At 43.8% G+C, this 15853-nt stretch overlaps 2 protein-coding genes across 2 annotated transcripts in view; one reads left to right on the top strand and one right to left on the bottom strand.

Annotated features, from left to right (window-relative positions):
* Positions 1-87: 87 nt before the first annotated feature.
* Positions 88-5188, top strand: TSR2 (TSR2 ribosome maturation factor; the record flags this gene model as incomplete). The annotated part of the gene is made up of 4 exons (XM_007958810.1): positions 88-178; positions 4012-4103; positions 4637-4813; positions 5054-5188. Coding segments are annotated over 4 exons (495 nt in total), but the record flags the coding sequence as incomplete, so codon positions are not given.
* Positions 5189-7117: 1929 nt separating this feature from the next.
* FGD1 (FYVE, RhoGEF and PH domain containing 1) overlaps positions 7118-15853 on the bottom strand; it is a 46993-nt gene continuing 38257 nt past the window's right edge. Inside the window, exons 13-18 of the mRNA XM_007958809.2 lie at positions 10591-10621; positions 9974-10075; positions 9492-9617; positions 9154-9315; positions 7981-8124; positions 7118-7423 (exon numbers count right to left, since the gene is read on the bottom strand). Coding sequence (XP_007957000.1) covers positions 7118-7423; positions 7981-8124; positions 9154-9315; positions 9492-9617; positions 9974-10075; positions 10591-10621 — 871 coding nt within the window. The remainder of the gene's footprint in view (positions 7424-7980; positions 8125-9153; positions 9316-9491; positions 9618-9973; positions 10076-10590; positions 10622-15853) is intronic.

Raw genomic sequence — 15853 nt, 5'->3', positions numbered from 1 at the left:
TTGCCTAGATGGCATAAGTCGTGAATCACTACCTCACTTCAGGCTGTCTCCCACGCTGACGTAGTGGGCTTGGGCCTGTATTTGCAGATCGCTGTGGAGAATGGCTTCGGGGGCGTGCACAGCCAGGAGAAGGCCGAGTGGCTGGGGGGTGCAGTGGAGGAGTATTTCATCCGCAACGGTGAGTGAATGGGAGGCTCTCTGACCTGTATATGTGGACACGTGGGGTAAAAGTCTTAAAAAAATAAAACACCCACTGCCATGGCGTCAGTTTCTACTCATAGCGATCCCCACTGGGTTTCCAAGGCTGTAAATCTTTACAGTAGCTTGCCTCATCTTCCTGCCGAGGAGCAGCTGGTTTGAATTGCTGACTTGGTTAGCAGCCAAATGTCTCAATCCACCAAGCTCACCCACTACGCCTCTATCGCTCCTTCATGGGCTTATTTTAAGGGTTCTTAAAAGAATAAGAAAAAAATAGAATAAGAGGCGCAGCAGAGGACATGTTGCATAGTATAGTATGACTTTTACAAAATTTTTCATTCGTTCTGTAGCCTCGGAGGTGACATTAGGCAAAGTCGTTTCTCACAAAAACGTACACTCTGTATTGAAGGAGCCGGACAACACAGGGTCGTAAGTGTTCTGAGAAAGAGATTATCAGGGTGCGGGCGAGGGGGGATGTGAAACTACGGAGAAGGCTCTTAAGGGGAGGTAGTGATTGGGCTGAGTCTTAAAGGATAAGCAAGAGTTAACTAGGTAGAAGAAGCAGAGAGCAATATATGCCTAAGTTCTGTTGTATGAAGAGGTGGTGTGTGATACTTGGAAAGTGGCGGGGATTTCAGTATTGGAAGAAAGGTGTGTGTGTGTGAGGGTGGAGGAGTGGTGGAGAATGAAGTTGGGGTGGGGAGGCCCCACAAAAAGACTAAAACATGAAAGGCCTTACATGGCCTTTAATTTTTTTTCTTTAGGCTAAAATGCATGCCGTAGAAGACAATTCTGTTAGCTGTTCAGGAAAGAAAAAGCTGCTCTAGTTAAATTATACAGGCATGCCTCAGAGATAATGTGGGTTCGGTTCCAGACCACCACAGTTAAGTGAGTCATATGAATTTTTTCGTTTCTCAGTGTACTTAAAAGTTATGTTTATACTATACTGTAGTCTATTGAATGTGCAGTAGCGTTATGAAAAGGTTCGAAATACTGTGAGAATTACCAAAATGTGACACAGAGACATTTGACATTGGTCACAAGAGTGACCACATGCTTTTGGAAAAAGGGCGCCAATAGACTTGCTCAACAGAGGGTTGCCACAGACCTTCAGTTTATGGGGGAAAAAAAAACACCTTGCACTATCTGTGAAGCACAATAAAAAGAGGTATGTTTGTGTAAGAAAAGCTCTTTTTTTTGCTCCCACTTAAGTTCTCAACATTCTTAAGCATATTAAAGGCTTGGATAAGAATAACCAGTTATCATCAAGTTGATCGGGCCTCTTGGCCACCCCATGTGTACCAGTAGAATTGTGCTCCATAGAGTATCTAATGGCTGATTTTTTATAAGTAGATCACCAGGATTTTTTTTTTTTTGAGTCACGTCTGGGTGGACTCTAACCTCCAACCTTTTGGTTAGCAGCTGAACACATTAACTGTTTGCAACACCCAGGGACTCCTTGGATAAGGATAACCAGTTGTGCTCAAGTGGATTCTGGGCCATGGTGACCCCATGTGTACAGAGTAGAACTGCACTGCATAGGATTTTCAAGACTGAGCCCTTTTGGAAGTGGATTGCCAGGCCTATCTTATGAGGTGCCTCTGGGTGGGTTCGAACTGCCAACTTTTTGGTTAGTAGTTGAGTATTTAACCGATTACACTAGCCAAGGATTCCCTGGATAAGGGTTCTAAAAAACGAAACCAAACCCACTGCCACTGACTTGATTGTGACTTACAGTGACTCTATGGGGTAGAATAGAATGCCCAATAAGGTTTCTAGGGCTGTAATCTTTATGGAAGCAGACTGCACATCTTTCTCCCATGGAGTACCTGGTGAGTTGGAACTGCTGACCTATCAGTAGCTAAGAACCACTAAAAAGACACTTGTTTACTTGTGTTTCCCATTAGCTTTTTATGCACCAAAAGGAGCCCTGGTGGCACAGTAGTTAAGCACTCAACTGGACCAAAACCCAGACCAAACCCATTGCTGTCAAGTTGATTCTGACTTATAGCAACCCCTAGCAGAACAGATATTTCTCAAAGGTAGACTATGAAACACTGAAGTAGGGGTTAAAAATTCATGGGCAGGTTCTAAGGTGAGTAATAGGATAGGATTTGCTACCTAGGAAGATCACAAGGTAATCAGTATGGAGCATAAACGGTAGAGGGAAAGACTGAATGAGAAGGCTGTTTTTGTGTAGAAAATGATGAGGCCTGAACTAGGGCAGTTGCAATGGTCATGGAAAAGGAGGGGTGGATTGGGGTTTTAGAGATTGCTTGCTATTGGGGGGAAAGGAAAAGAATACAAGTTTCTGGTTTGACTCACTGGGGGGATTAGTTGCCTTTCACGGAGTAAAGGAAGGTACCTAAGTGGCACAAACGGTTTGTTTTCAACTGCTAACCTAAAAGTTGGCAGTTTGAACCCACTCAGCGGTGCCATGGAAGAAAAGGCCTGGTGATCTGCTTCCACGTAGATTACAGCCAAAAAATAAATCAACAAAACTCTATGGAGCAGTTCTATTCTGCAACACATGGAATCGCCATGAGTCAGAATCAACTAGATGGTAACTAACAACAATAACATGGAATAGAGGAACTCTGAAGCATGAAAAGTGGGTTTGGGAGGATAACTGGTAAGTCTGGCTTTGGATGTAGAGGGTCTTAGGTAACTGTGAAACATCTAGGCACAGGGTAATATGAGTTGGAGACAGATTTGGGAGATACTACTCGGAGTCAAGGTTGGGCAATCCTACTTCCGTAGTGATACTGCCTCGGAAACCCAAGGAGGGGTCGCTATGAGTCGGGGCCAACTCGACGGCACATAACAACAACAACACTCGGAGTCATGGAGTCCCTGGGTGGTGCAAACAAACTATTAGTTGGCAGTTCAAACCTATCCAGAGGTGCCTCTTGGAAAACAGGCCTGGTGATCTACTTCTAAAAGGTCACAGCCTTGAAAACCTTATGGAGTGATTCTGTTCTGCACACTTGGGGTTGTCATGATTTAGAATTGATTCAGCAGCAGCATACAACAACAGGATAGGGTGGTAGGGAAATCCAAGGGGGTGAATGAACTCCCCCATAGAGAGCATGTAGAGTGAAAGAGAGGGTATAGAGCTTGGTAGAAGGTGTTCCTGAGTAGAGAAATTCAGAAAAAGTAGAGGGTTTGCCCTGGGCCTGTAAGGAAACTGAAGCCCACAGAGGTGGTCTTGGCCAAGGTCTCATGGGATTTTGATGTTAAGGCTATGAAAATTTAATTTCATCATCTTTGGAAGTATTTATACCCATTTCTTCTTACCTACCTCATGGTCTGTGGCCTCCTGTACCAATGATGCCACAGTTATGAAGGGTCTCTACTCCTCAAAAAAGTCATCTTTGAGTGATGGAAATTGAACATGGATTATGGATCTCCCCTGTGCCAGGTATTGTTTTGGATGATCTCTCCTGACAGACCTTTAAGGAGGCCACTATTAGTCCTGTTTTTCAGATGAGAAAACTGAGGCTCAGAAAGGAGGAAGTAACTAGCTCATGGTCATCAGATAAAATCAGCCCACCCAATGAATGAACATGGGGCTACAGGCTGGGAGCTGTGGCAATGGAAGACTTGGTAGGATGCAGGGTATAGGAATTATTTATTTATATTTTTAATAAAATCATGTTAAGACCTAGAATGCAGAGCACTTCAGTGAATAAAAGTCTCTTTGGGCCTTTATGCACCAACCAGATGTGGACTCACTACGTATTGAGAAGTAGTGGACAGGGGTGATAAGGTTGGCTGGTCTTTGACCAGAGGGCCCTATCCTTTCCTACTCAGCTGACTTGGAGCTAGATGAGGTGGAGGACTTCCTCGGGGAGCTCATGACCAACGAGTTTGATACAGTTGTGGAGGATGGGAGTCTGCCCCAGGTGAGCTTATTGTAGACACAAATGCTATCTCCTTGTCTGTAGTCTTTTCTCTCCCTAACACTGTCTAGGGCCAGGACTCTTGGCTGTAATCATTCTTCTTTTTTGAGTCCTGCACAAGACCCTTCTATGACTGCCTATTGCCAAGTGGAAAGAGGTATCTCCAGGCCTTTCCAAACCCTACCTCTCCTCCCTTATGTCTCTCAAAACATCATTCCAAGCTAGGCCTGTTCCTCTCCCCCATCCCAAGGGCAGGCCAGGTATATCTCTCCGCCCCCCCCTCCCCCACACACACACTGGGATTGCTTTTTTATATCTTTTGTTTTTTAAAGCCTAGTTCTAGTACCTTCCCTGCTAGGAGGCCTTCACCCGATCTCTTCATATGTGGTTGCTTCACTGATAAACTCTTTGGGGATGAAAGAGCTCCATTCTCTTATGGAAAATCCCAGTGCCTTCCCTACTCTTGCTGTAAACATGAGCTGGTTGTATAGTTGGTTCTCTGGAAAATCACAGCTGGTTGAGTGTTTTCTTGGTAGGTGAGCCAGCAGCTGCAGACCATGTTTCACCACTTCCAGAGGGGTGATGGTGCTGCTCTGAGGGAGATGGCCTCTCACATCACCCAAAGAAAGTGCAGGGTCACAGCCACTGCACTTATGACAACCAGAGAAACTGATGAGGATGAGGATGATGCAGACAGCACGGAGGAGATGGAGGTGAAGGGGTGCCCCATGGGGAGAATACAGGTGTTTTTAGTTTTCTGGGAGATTAGCTGGTTTTTAAGGGAAGTGCTAAGGGGGGTTGATGGTGGTGGTGGTAGTATTATCCAGAAACGGCAGGGTACTTTCCTAAGATTAAATAGCCAGCCCTAGGCAAAGCTGGAAGCAGAACCTAGGTCTCCAATGGCCACAGCTACAACGTGTAATATTTAGCTCTGTCTTGTATTTCCCCTCCAGGTCACAGCTACGAACGATGGGGCAGCTACAGATGGGGTCTGCCTCCAGCCTGAACCCTCTGGCCCAGACTCCCAAACCATTAAGGAAGAGGATATAGTGGAGGATGGCTGGACCATTGTCCGGAGAAAGAAATGAGTGGGGCTGGAAATGGTTTGGGCCCTTGTTTGCTAGTTGTTTTGAGACTTTTTTTAATGGCATGTTTTGGAGGATTATGGATCTCTTGACAGGCTACCCCTCTACCCTCTCCTTTACCCAGTTCTTTCCATAGGAAGAGAAGCCTTGGTTGCAGAAGGTCTGGTCCACTGTACCTTCCCTGGACCTTAAGTTGCTACCTGAGTTTCAAGGCCAGGTTTCTTAGCATAGTGCCTGTTGGGTTCAGTCAGTGTGGAAGAGAGAGGGAGGAGTGAATATGAGTGTGGATGGAGGAGCAGCTAGATACTGGTTGACTGGGAACGTGGATTTGTGAAGGGAAAGGACCAGCAAAGGAACCAATACTCGGTGCTAGGGGGCTGACTGAGTCAGGAATGGTGAGATGAACATGCAATTGGAAGTGTAGTTGAAGATGAGAATGAAAGTATAGGTTGTGTGTGGCTTAATGTCCATTCAAGTAACGTCTGACTGCATATGTCTGGTCGAAAATAGCTCTCTTTTGTTTACCATTCACCTCTGATGGTTTTCAAGACCCCAATGCCAGATTCTTACAGCACTGGACCATGGGTAAGATACAGGCAGGTGAGACAGAGGACATGGTTCTGGGTGTGGGCTTTCAGGTGTTGTCTGGCAGCTGTGGCTGCTGTGGGGCCTGGGTTACTCCTGCTGCTCAGGCAGGCAGAACAGTGGGCAGGGCTGGGCATGCTCCATTTCCTCCCTACCGCTGCCCAGGTGCCACTGCCTTTAGCCAGGTTTCCGTTCCTGCAGGCTCTGCCAGCAGCAGTGACAATGAGAACGACTGGAAGCATACTCATGATTTTAATAGGGTATCCGCACAGTGTTGCGTAATATCCTTTTTCACAGGATGATGTCATGTGTTGTGGACATTAAGCAACACATACCTGTAGTTGTGGTATGCTCTGCCCAGAACTTGGAACCTCCCAGGAATGCTCCCTTTCTGCAGCCCAGCCTCGAGCCTTGGATTCCCTTAGGAATTCTAAGACATTGGGTAGGTGGTGTGCTTAGGAAAGTTGAGCTTTGTCTTTTGCTTCCTCCACTCCCTACCCCTACTCTGCATCCCATCCTGATTAAGTTTAGGGGTGAGGCTTAAGAACTCAATAAATACGTTACTGTTTAATTTGTTACTTGACCTGTGAGTAGCCTTGGAATCAGCCTTCTGGAGGCTGACCTTCAGAGCTTGAGCAAGGGAGCAGTTTCTGGGCCCATCAGAGCAGTATGGTACTTTGGACAAACAAATAGATGGACAAAAAGCATAGAAGTGTTCTGGAAGTTTCTGTAAGCCTGAAATAAACTGTATTTTTCTTTAAAAACAAAACAAAGAGTATCCATTGTCCACCCCATCCCACCCCATCCTTCCATTCCCCTGTCCTGCCCAGTGGCCCTGCCGTGGGTCTGGACGATAAAATACTGGGTAGCGTTGGGGCTGGACAGAAACTGTAAGCCATGGGAGAGGTTCAGTCACCACCTCACATTGAGTGAGTTGAACATGTGAAAACAGGCCACAGGTCATTGGCAGAGCTGGCACTTGAATCCACCATGTCTCCTTTCTCCAGTGCTTTGGGAACTGGGTGGAGGCAGGCTCTGTAGGATGTGTGTGTGTAGGGGGTGGTAAATAATGGCCTAATTCAGGCTGATCTAGCAATAGGTCCCACCCTTTCTGGTGGGGGAGGATTAAAAAAATTAACATCACTGTAGGAGGAGGTTTTTTTTTTTTTTTAAGCCCACATTTTGTGAAAAGGTTAATTAAAAAAATCCAAGACCCAGCATTCAGGATTGAAAGTGCCCATGATGGGAGTTCAAGTATTGACTGAGCTAGGAGGGAGGGGGCCGACCCCTTATTGGACATGGGCAACTAGAGTGTCAGACGGGGGCTCCTAGTAACCCCCAAACTCTCTAGGTCTTATCTTGGGTCTGGGGAGCTTCGGGGGTCTCAGCAGTGGCTCCTGAAGCTACCACTGGTGCTTCCTCCATTTCCCTGTCCTCAGACAGTATGGGCCCTGGGCAGAACGTGTCTCCACGGCCTGCCCTGCCAAGCACTGCCATCCAGCGCCGCTGCAGCTCCTCCGTCTCAGGGCTGAAGTACCAGCTCAGATGGCTCTGAGTGATCTTGAAGACATGCCGTCTGTCAGGCCGCTCTCCTGCTTCAGGAGGCCCCACCTCAAAGCCAATGAGGGGCAGGCTGCGCTGGGCTTTCACATCCTGGGGAGCAGAGACAGCTGGGTCACACTGGGGCTGGGTCTCCCCCTATGCCCTAGCTTCTAACCAGTTTAGTATTTGCTACCCTCTTTTCCTTCCCCTGATCAAGAACCTACTGTGGCCCTACCATTATCAATAGGAAAATGCCTGACTGGGTCTAGAATGCAGGCTGGTTGAAATATATTATTTACTCCCACCCCAACACTGGCTAGGCTTTTCTCTTTAGCATAAACCAAATAATGTCTTCAGGCCTTTGTCTAGGCTATTGCCCCAACTGCATGCTCTTCACTCCAAATTGGATCTAGCAGTGCCCCATTTCCACTCCTGTTTCTAGGAAATAGCCCTAGGAAGCCAGCCCTCCCAACCCATCCCAGTTGTCCCTACATACCCTGTCCCACAATCACTCCTTGTCCCTAACTACTCTTTGTCTTACAAGGGTGAGGCTTTGAATTCCCTTTAGGTAAGGGTAGGCTCACTCTAATCCCTAAGCCAAGGAGAATTAAAGGACTGTAACGTAAGAGACAGGTGGCTGAAAGGACCTGAAGGAGTAGAATGCACACCTGAGGGGCTCCATAGATGTACAGCACCAAGGGTTCATTCTCGGGAACAACAAACCACGCCTTGTGCCATCCTTTCCCGCCCTTCTCCATGTAGTGCAGGAAGCTGCAGATAATGCTGTTCTCTGCAGCCACTGAGGCCTGTTTCTGTGGCCAGAGACATGGGGAACATCAATGTTGACAGAGACCTAGCCTGGTTCCTTTTGGTGTAGGGATTGCCATATCTTAGATGAGAACATTGAAGCTCAGGTGGCAGGAGTGATTTGCCCAGTGTCATCTAATGAGTCAGACAGAATTGGGATTCAAAGCCAGGCTTGTCTGTCTGATGGGCCCTGGCTGCTGCCTCTAAGTACTGGTGGAAGGGGTATAAACATTTCATCTAAATGCCTCATCAGGCATTCTTCCTTCACTCCACTTATTCCTTAGGTCATTCATGCATTTATACCTCACCTTTTTGTCATCTTTCATCATATATACATAACCTACACACAAGGCATTGAGGTTATGGGGGTGAGTGGGTGGGTGATTAAGGTAGTCTGGCTTAGAATCCCTGCTCTAGATGAAAATGCATCAACTTGGAAAGAGGTTGTGGTGAGGATTAATCACTATATGTAAGGCACTTAGAATAGTGCCTGGTACAAAGTAAACACTCTGTGTTAAATAAATACCTCAATTTATTTTAAAAAATGTATGCATGTGTGTATGTGCACAAGCAACTAGAAGGATAGTGTAACAGTAGTAATCTGGGTGGAAGGAATATGTTTTTATTATTGTTTATACTGTCTAATTTTCATATATATATATCTCCTAATATCCTACTTTATAATAATAAAAGATTAATTTGTTAATTAAAAAAAATTCCGTCTCTTATCACTCACTGGTTGTGTAACTTAGGCAAATAACTTGGGGTCAGTCTCCTTTTGTGTAAAATAGGAATAGTAATAGCATAGGTAGATGAGTTACTGTGAAGATTAAATGTATAATATACTTAAAATAAAAATCACTGTCTTTTGACTCTTGCATTCATTTTACTCATTCCATCCCTGGGTTACTTGTTCACTGGACACACATGACACTCTTAATACTGTGGGATGCCTAGTCCTCAGTCACACTGGATGGGTGGCTGAGGCCCATATGGTTGGTATGGAGGAATTAGTTTGGGGGCTTGGCTCTTACCTCCAGTATGGACCTCCGACGCTGAGGTGTATGCTGGCTGCAGGCTGGGCTGCTCCCGGGCACCCCATGCAAGGCCACATAGCAGTCGGTGCACACACGGTTGGAGCGGTTGTTGTCATAGATGAGGCGGGCCCGGAACTCGGAGCACTTCCCACAAACCACCTGGGGTGGTAGGTGGGCAAGAGCAGCCTGATTCCAGTGGGCCTTCCCCTACAGTGTATCATCTCCCACAGTGGACCTGCAGCCTACCCCCACTTAGAGGCTGCCCACTGAGAAATGGGCCTTTGGACTGCCAGCCTGTCCCCTCCCCAGCTCTGCCCCTGCCTCCCAACACTCACATGCCCACAGGCCTTGCAGTGGTGCCTGCGTTTGGTGATGGAATTGAAGGGCTCCTGACAGCGCATGCACATGGTGACTTCCTTTTCCCGGATGGGTGTAGGTGCCCGCTTTCCAAGATCCACATTCTAGGGGAGAGGGCCAGGTCCCAGATCAGAGATGGCTACACCCTAACCCAGTCCAGCCAGCCACTGACTCTGCCCCAGGTATGGATCACTATGACGGGCAATGGACATATTCAGAAGATTTGACCCTGCTTCACTGTGCTACTAAAAACAAGTCACTTCTACTCCCAGGGCCTTGGCTTCCCCAGTGATTTCTCTGCGGCCCTACCAACAGAAAACTCTGCTTCTTAAGTCATGCATTTTTTTGCTTCTCTGGTCTTTACTCTCTGAGAAAGGCAGAGGAACATTTCAGGGTAAGGTGGGGACTTAAGAGACCTGAAAGGGGCTCCAGCGCAGGAGAAGTGGGTAGGGACTCTTACTGGAGAATTGGGGGGGGTGTCTTCATCTTCCCTGTTTGTTGAGTTCAACAGTTTGAAGGTCTCCAGAGCCTGTTCATGCTTCAGGAGGGTAGAGTTGATGGCCTGAGGTGGTATATGAGAGGTCAGATTATCCCACAATCCACCCCATTTCCACCCTCAACCTCACCATCCTATGCCCTGGTCTGGAGTCAGAAAAACTGGTTTCTAGGCCCAGCTATGCCCCTGCTTGGCATATGACCTTGAGCATGTAAGTCTCTTCCCAAATCTAGGTCTCAGTTTTTACATTTGTGGAATGGGGGTTGGGGTGAGGTGACAGCTGAAAAACTCAAGATGGCCAGCCACCTTGGCCCCTGACTGGGCTTAAGGTTTTACAGGGCTTGACTCAGTGGGATTAAACTCTCATACGAACTAGATTTCTAAAAGAATTTGTGACTTTCTGCTTAACCTCTGGACCTCAGTTTCTTTATCTATAAAATGAGGATGGTAGAGTTTGTTTGAAGGTGGGTCTCCAGGCCCATTCTAGTGAGATGTGAATTTGGAGGGGAGAGCCCATCAACCCTTAGGAGACCTGTTAATATTCTTCCAGTCCCCTACCACAAAGCCTTCTTGGATGTTACCTGGACCCAGTCTTTCTTCTCTTCCTCAGTCCTTGGGGTGGGGGTTGAGGAGAAAGAGAGATGTTGGGTTAGGCAGGCCAATACAAAGCAATTGGAGTGGTAAAGGGTGGGTATTCTTGAGTAGGACATACCCGAGTTTGACCTTTTGCTCCTTCACTTATTATCTGTGTGATCTTGGGTAAGTCACTTAACCTGTTTGAGTTTATTCATTCAATAGTTACTAATACCTTCCAGACCCTGTGCTAGGAACTTGGGTCTCAGAGAAGACCTTGCCCTCAAGGAGCTCATGATGTACTGGGGGAGAGAGACAGGGATAATACATGGGGATCAGTATGTGATAGAGTGAAAATAGGTCTGGGGAACCCAGAGGAGGCTATCTGTCCCAGCCTGGAATTGGAGTGGGGGTTTTTAGGAAAGGTTTCCTCAAGCAGGTGCTAAGGTATGTGTGAGAAAGAGTAGGAACATAAAATAAACCATATACAATTCTTTGTTGCTAGAATGTCAAGTTTGAGAAAAGAGGGCAGTTTTTTGTTTTTTCATTTGTGAAATAGAGATGATGATTATCACTTGCTGAGTTGTTCTGAGCAGTAGCTGAGTTGATGTGTAAGGTACCCAGCACAATGTATGATATATTAGATGCTCAATCAGTGTGAGTTCCCCTTTCCTTTTCCTCCTTCCTTGACTACTCTTCTGTCTGTCCTGCAGTCTCTAGGGCCTCTGCCCTGGTGCAGCCTCATCAACTGCTCACTAGAAATAGGTCTCCAGCCCCTTTGCTGCCTACCACCTACCTGCTTCTTCTAAACTTCTTCCACATCCATACTCAAAAATACAGAAATTCTTTTCTAGTATGAAAGCATTAGAACCACTTCATACAGAATTAAGGATGTGAGTCAATATTCCTACAGGAATGTCCATTCCAATGCTATTTATTATAATAAAAAATTGGAAACAGCCTAAGTGTCCAACAACAGGGAATTAGGGGGAAAAAAAGTTTATCACTACTGTAGGAGAGTATTAATGATGTAGAAAGATGTTGATGTTAGCTGGAAAAAAAATGCATAAAGTATGGATGTATCACCCCATTTTTGTTTAAAAATACATATGTGATCAAAACAAAACAAATCCAAGCCCACTGCCACTGAGTCCATTCCAACTCATACCAACCCAACAGGACAGAGTAGAACTGCCCCATAGGCTTTCCTAGGCTGTAAATCTTTACAGAAGCAGAATGCCTCATCTTTCTCCTCTAGAGCAGCTGGTGGGTTCAAATTGCTGAGCTTTTGGTTAGCAGCCCAATGCTTTAACCACAGTGCCATTAGAGCTCCTACATATGTGACACAGGTTTTTTAATTTTTTAAAAGTCATCCATGCTGTATGAAATAAGAGGTGGGGCTTAAACAAATACTGAACTCTAGTTAATGATATGTATGCCAAAGTCTTTAGAGGTGATGTATATTGATGATGTCTGCAACTTTGAAATGCATTTATAAAATAAGATGAATAAAAGAATAGATATACAGTAAAATATAGCACAATATTAACACTTGCAGAATCTAAGTAAGAGTTCGTTGCACAATTTAAGTTTTGCTATATGTTTGAAATTTTTCATAATGTGAAAAAATAAAATATATAAATTCATATTTTGTGTATGTTTATGTATAGAGAAAAGGCCTGAAAAGATTATCTCTTGAGTGGCTCTTGAGTTCCGAGGAGGTTTTATTTTATTCTTACTGTATTTGTTGTTTTGTTTTATTGTGATTTGGGTGAAAGTTTGCAGAGCAAATTGGTTTTCTATTCAACAAGCCATATACATTCTGTTTTGTGACATTTACTGCAATCCCCACAACTGTAACAGTATTGTTCCTACTTCCTCCCTGTACCCACCCTTCCCTTCATTCTGTATTTGCTTTTTATTTATTTTTTAATTTCTTTGTGATGAATAAGTGTTGCATTTCATTTTTAAAAGCCATGATAGTCTTTTGGTAATACAGGCTTAAATATATAGGGGTGGTTCGGCAAAAGATATAAAGTATATATGACTAAGTGTTAATAGTTGTTGACTCTTATATCTGTTTATGAGCCCTGGTGCAACATTAAAATCACCTAGGGAGCCATTTAAACAATCCCAAGTTCAAGCTATACCCCAAATCAATTAAGTCAGAACCTCTGGGGTTAAAGTTAAAGTTAAAGTTAAAGTTCTCCAGCTGATTCAAATGTGTGGCCAAAGTTGAGAACCACTTGTGTAAGTGGTGGGCATATGGGTGCTGCTTATACTATTCCTTGTGCTTTTCTGAATATTGAAATTTTTCATTAAAAAAAAGGAGGGGCATAGACTTAATAGAGTCAAAATATCAATATTGCCCAAAGCGATCTACAGATACAACACAATCCCAACCGAAATTCCAACAGCATTCTTTACAGAAATGGAAAAACTAATCTTCTATTTTATATGGAAAGACAAGAGACCCTGAATAGTCAAAGCTATTGTGAAGTAGAAGAACAAAGTACTTCAAAACCTATTACACAGCTATAGTACCAGCCTGGTACTGGTTTAATGATGGACTTACACACCAGTGGAATTGGAATAGAATTGAAAATCAAGAAAGACATCCAAACATTTCTGTAAATTGATTTTCGACAAGGGTACCAAATCCATCCAACGGGGGAAGGAGCAGTCTCTTCGACAAATGGTGCTGACAAAACTGGATTTCTATGTGAAGAAAAATTAAACCAAGACCTATACTTCACACCATATAAAAAAGCTAATTCAAAATGGATAGAGGACTTAAATATTATTAAAACCGTTTCTTAGAAGAAAATATAGGAGCAAAACTTTCGTACCTAATTTTTTAATGATCGTTTATCAAACACAACAATGAATGCACAAGCAACAGAAAACAAAATAGATAACTGGGACCTCATAAAAGTTAAATGTACATGTTCATCAAAATATGAAAAGAGTAAAGAGACGACCTACAGACTGGGAAAAAGTCTTTGGGAAAGATATAACTGATAAGGGTCTAACATTTAAAATGAATAGAAAACATCTAAAACTTAACAAAAAGACAAAAAGCCCAATCAAAAACTTGGGCAAAGGACATGAAAGACACTTCATCAAGGAGGATATTCAAATGGCTAACAGGCACAGGAAAACATGCTCACTGTCACTAGCCATCAAATAAAATGCAAATCAAAACCACAATGAGATACCATTTCATTCCCACTAGGAGCTCTGGTAGCATAGTGCCTAAGGCACTCGACTGCTAACCAGAAGGCTGGCCGTTCAAACCCACCAGCCACTCCTTGGAAGGAAGGTTGAGCAATCTACTTCCCTAGCGATACCACCTCGGAAACCCAAAGAGGGGTCACTATGAGTCAGGTCCAACTTGACGGCACATAACAAGATGGCCAAGAGTAATGCCTAAAGCATTTGACTGTTAACCAGAAGGCTCGTGGTTCAAATCCACCAGCCACTCCTCAGAAGGAAGACTGGGCAATCTACTTCCGTAGAGATACCACCTCAGAAACCCAAGTAGGGGTCACTATGAGTCGAATCAACTAGACTTGACACCAGTGAGTGAGGAAGATGGCCAAGATAAGAAAAAGTGGAAAATAACAATGTTAGAGGTGATGTGGAGAAGAAATTGGGACCCCCACCATCCACTGTTGGTGGGAATGAAAAATGGTACAGCCATTGTGGAAAACTGTCTGGTGGGTCCTTATAAAACTAAATGTAGGGCTGCCACATGACCCAGCAATTCCACTCCTTGGTATATATCCAAGGACTCTAACAGAAGTGACACAAACACACATGCACACCTATGTTCATCGCAGCAATGTTTGCAACAGCAAAAAGATGGAAACAACCTAAGTGCCCTTCAAAGGATGAATGGATAAATAAATTGTGGTACATACGTACAATGTAATACTACTCAGTGATAAAGGAACATGAGTTCCCAAAACATCTTGGAACATGGATGAACCTGGAGAACATTATGTTGTGCTAAATAATACAGCCACACACAAAAAAATATTGTATGTTCTCACTTTTATGAAATGATATGAATAAGTAATATACAGAAATGTGTTAACTAGTGGTTACCAGGGAAGAAGTGTGGACAAGAGGGAGAGTCATTCTCTAGATGGTAGATATTTGTTATTTTTGGTTATGGAAAGGTAATACCAAATGAGGGTGAAGTACACACAGCTTGATGAAGGTAAATGATATCACTAAAAAGCATACAAGAAAAGGTTCAATGACAGACACATAGACCAATGGAACAAAACTAAGAACCCAGAACTAAATACATCTACTTACAGACAGCTGATCTTTGAACTCATTAAATGGGAAAGAGATAATTGGTGCTGGCAAAACTGGTTATCAATTTGCAGAAAAATGAAACAAGACCCATATCTCACACCCTATACAAAAATGAATAAAAATTGGATCAAAGACCTGAACGTAAAATCTAAAACTGTAAGACCATCAAAGAAAAAGTAGGGACAAGCTTAGGGACCCTAATACAGGGCATAAATATACTATCAAATATAACTAAAACTATACAAACATCAGAAGACAAAGTCAATGATTGAGACGTCCTAAAGAATTAGAAAATTATGTGCATCAAAAGATTTCACCAAAAGAGTAAAAACAGAACCTACAGACTGGGGAAAAAATTGGCAATGACATATCAGACAAGGGGTTAATCTCTAAAATTTATAGAAAACTTCAACATCTTAACCACAAAAAGACAAATAATCCAATTAAAATATGGGCAGAGGACATGTCTTCATCAAAGAAAACATTCAGCCAGCCAACAAACACATGAAGAAATGCTCAGGATCATTAGCCTTTAGAGAGATACAAATCAAAACAATGATATATCTCACCCCAGCATTAACAGCAAAGTTCAAAAACACAGGAGACAACAAATGCTAGGAAGGGTATGGAGAGACTGGAACCCTCATATTGTAAAATGGTGCAACCACTGTGGAAAATAGTATGGCATTTTTCTCAAAAAGCTGGAAACAAACACCATATGATCCAGCAATCCCACTACTAGATATATATCCTAGAGAAGAGCTGTGATACGAATAGATTTATGCACACCCATGTTCATCACAGCACTATTCACAATGGCGAAAACAGGCAACCTGGATGCCCATCAACAGAGGAATGGATCAACAAACTGTGGTACATGCAAACAATGTAATGGTATGCAGTGTTAAAAAACAATGATGAATCTGCAAAACATCTCAGCAC

This window comes from Orycteropus afer, unplaced genomic scaffold (assembly GCF_000298275.1).
Source record: "Orycteropus afer afer isolate SDZICR_OR568_19922 unplaced genomic scaffold, OryAfe1.0 scaffold01138, whole genome shotgun sequence".
In the NCBI taxonomy this organism is placed as follows: Eukaryota; Metazoa; Chordata; class Mammalia; order Tubulidentata; family Orycteropodidae; genus Orycteropus; species Orycteropus afer.
This window is presented reverse-complemented; position numbering and strand designations above follow the sequence as displayed.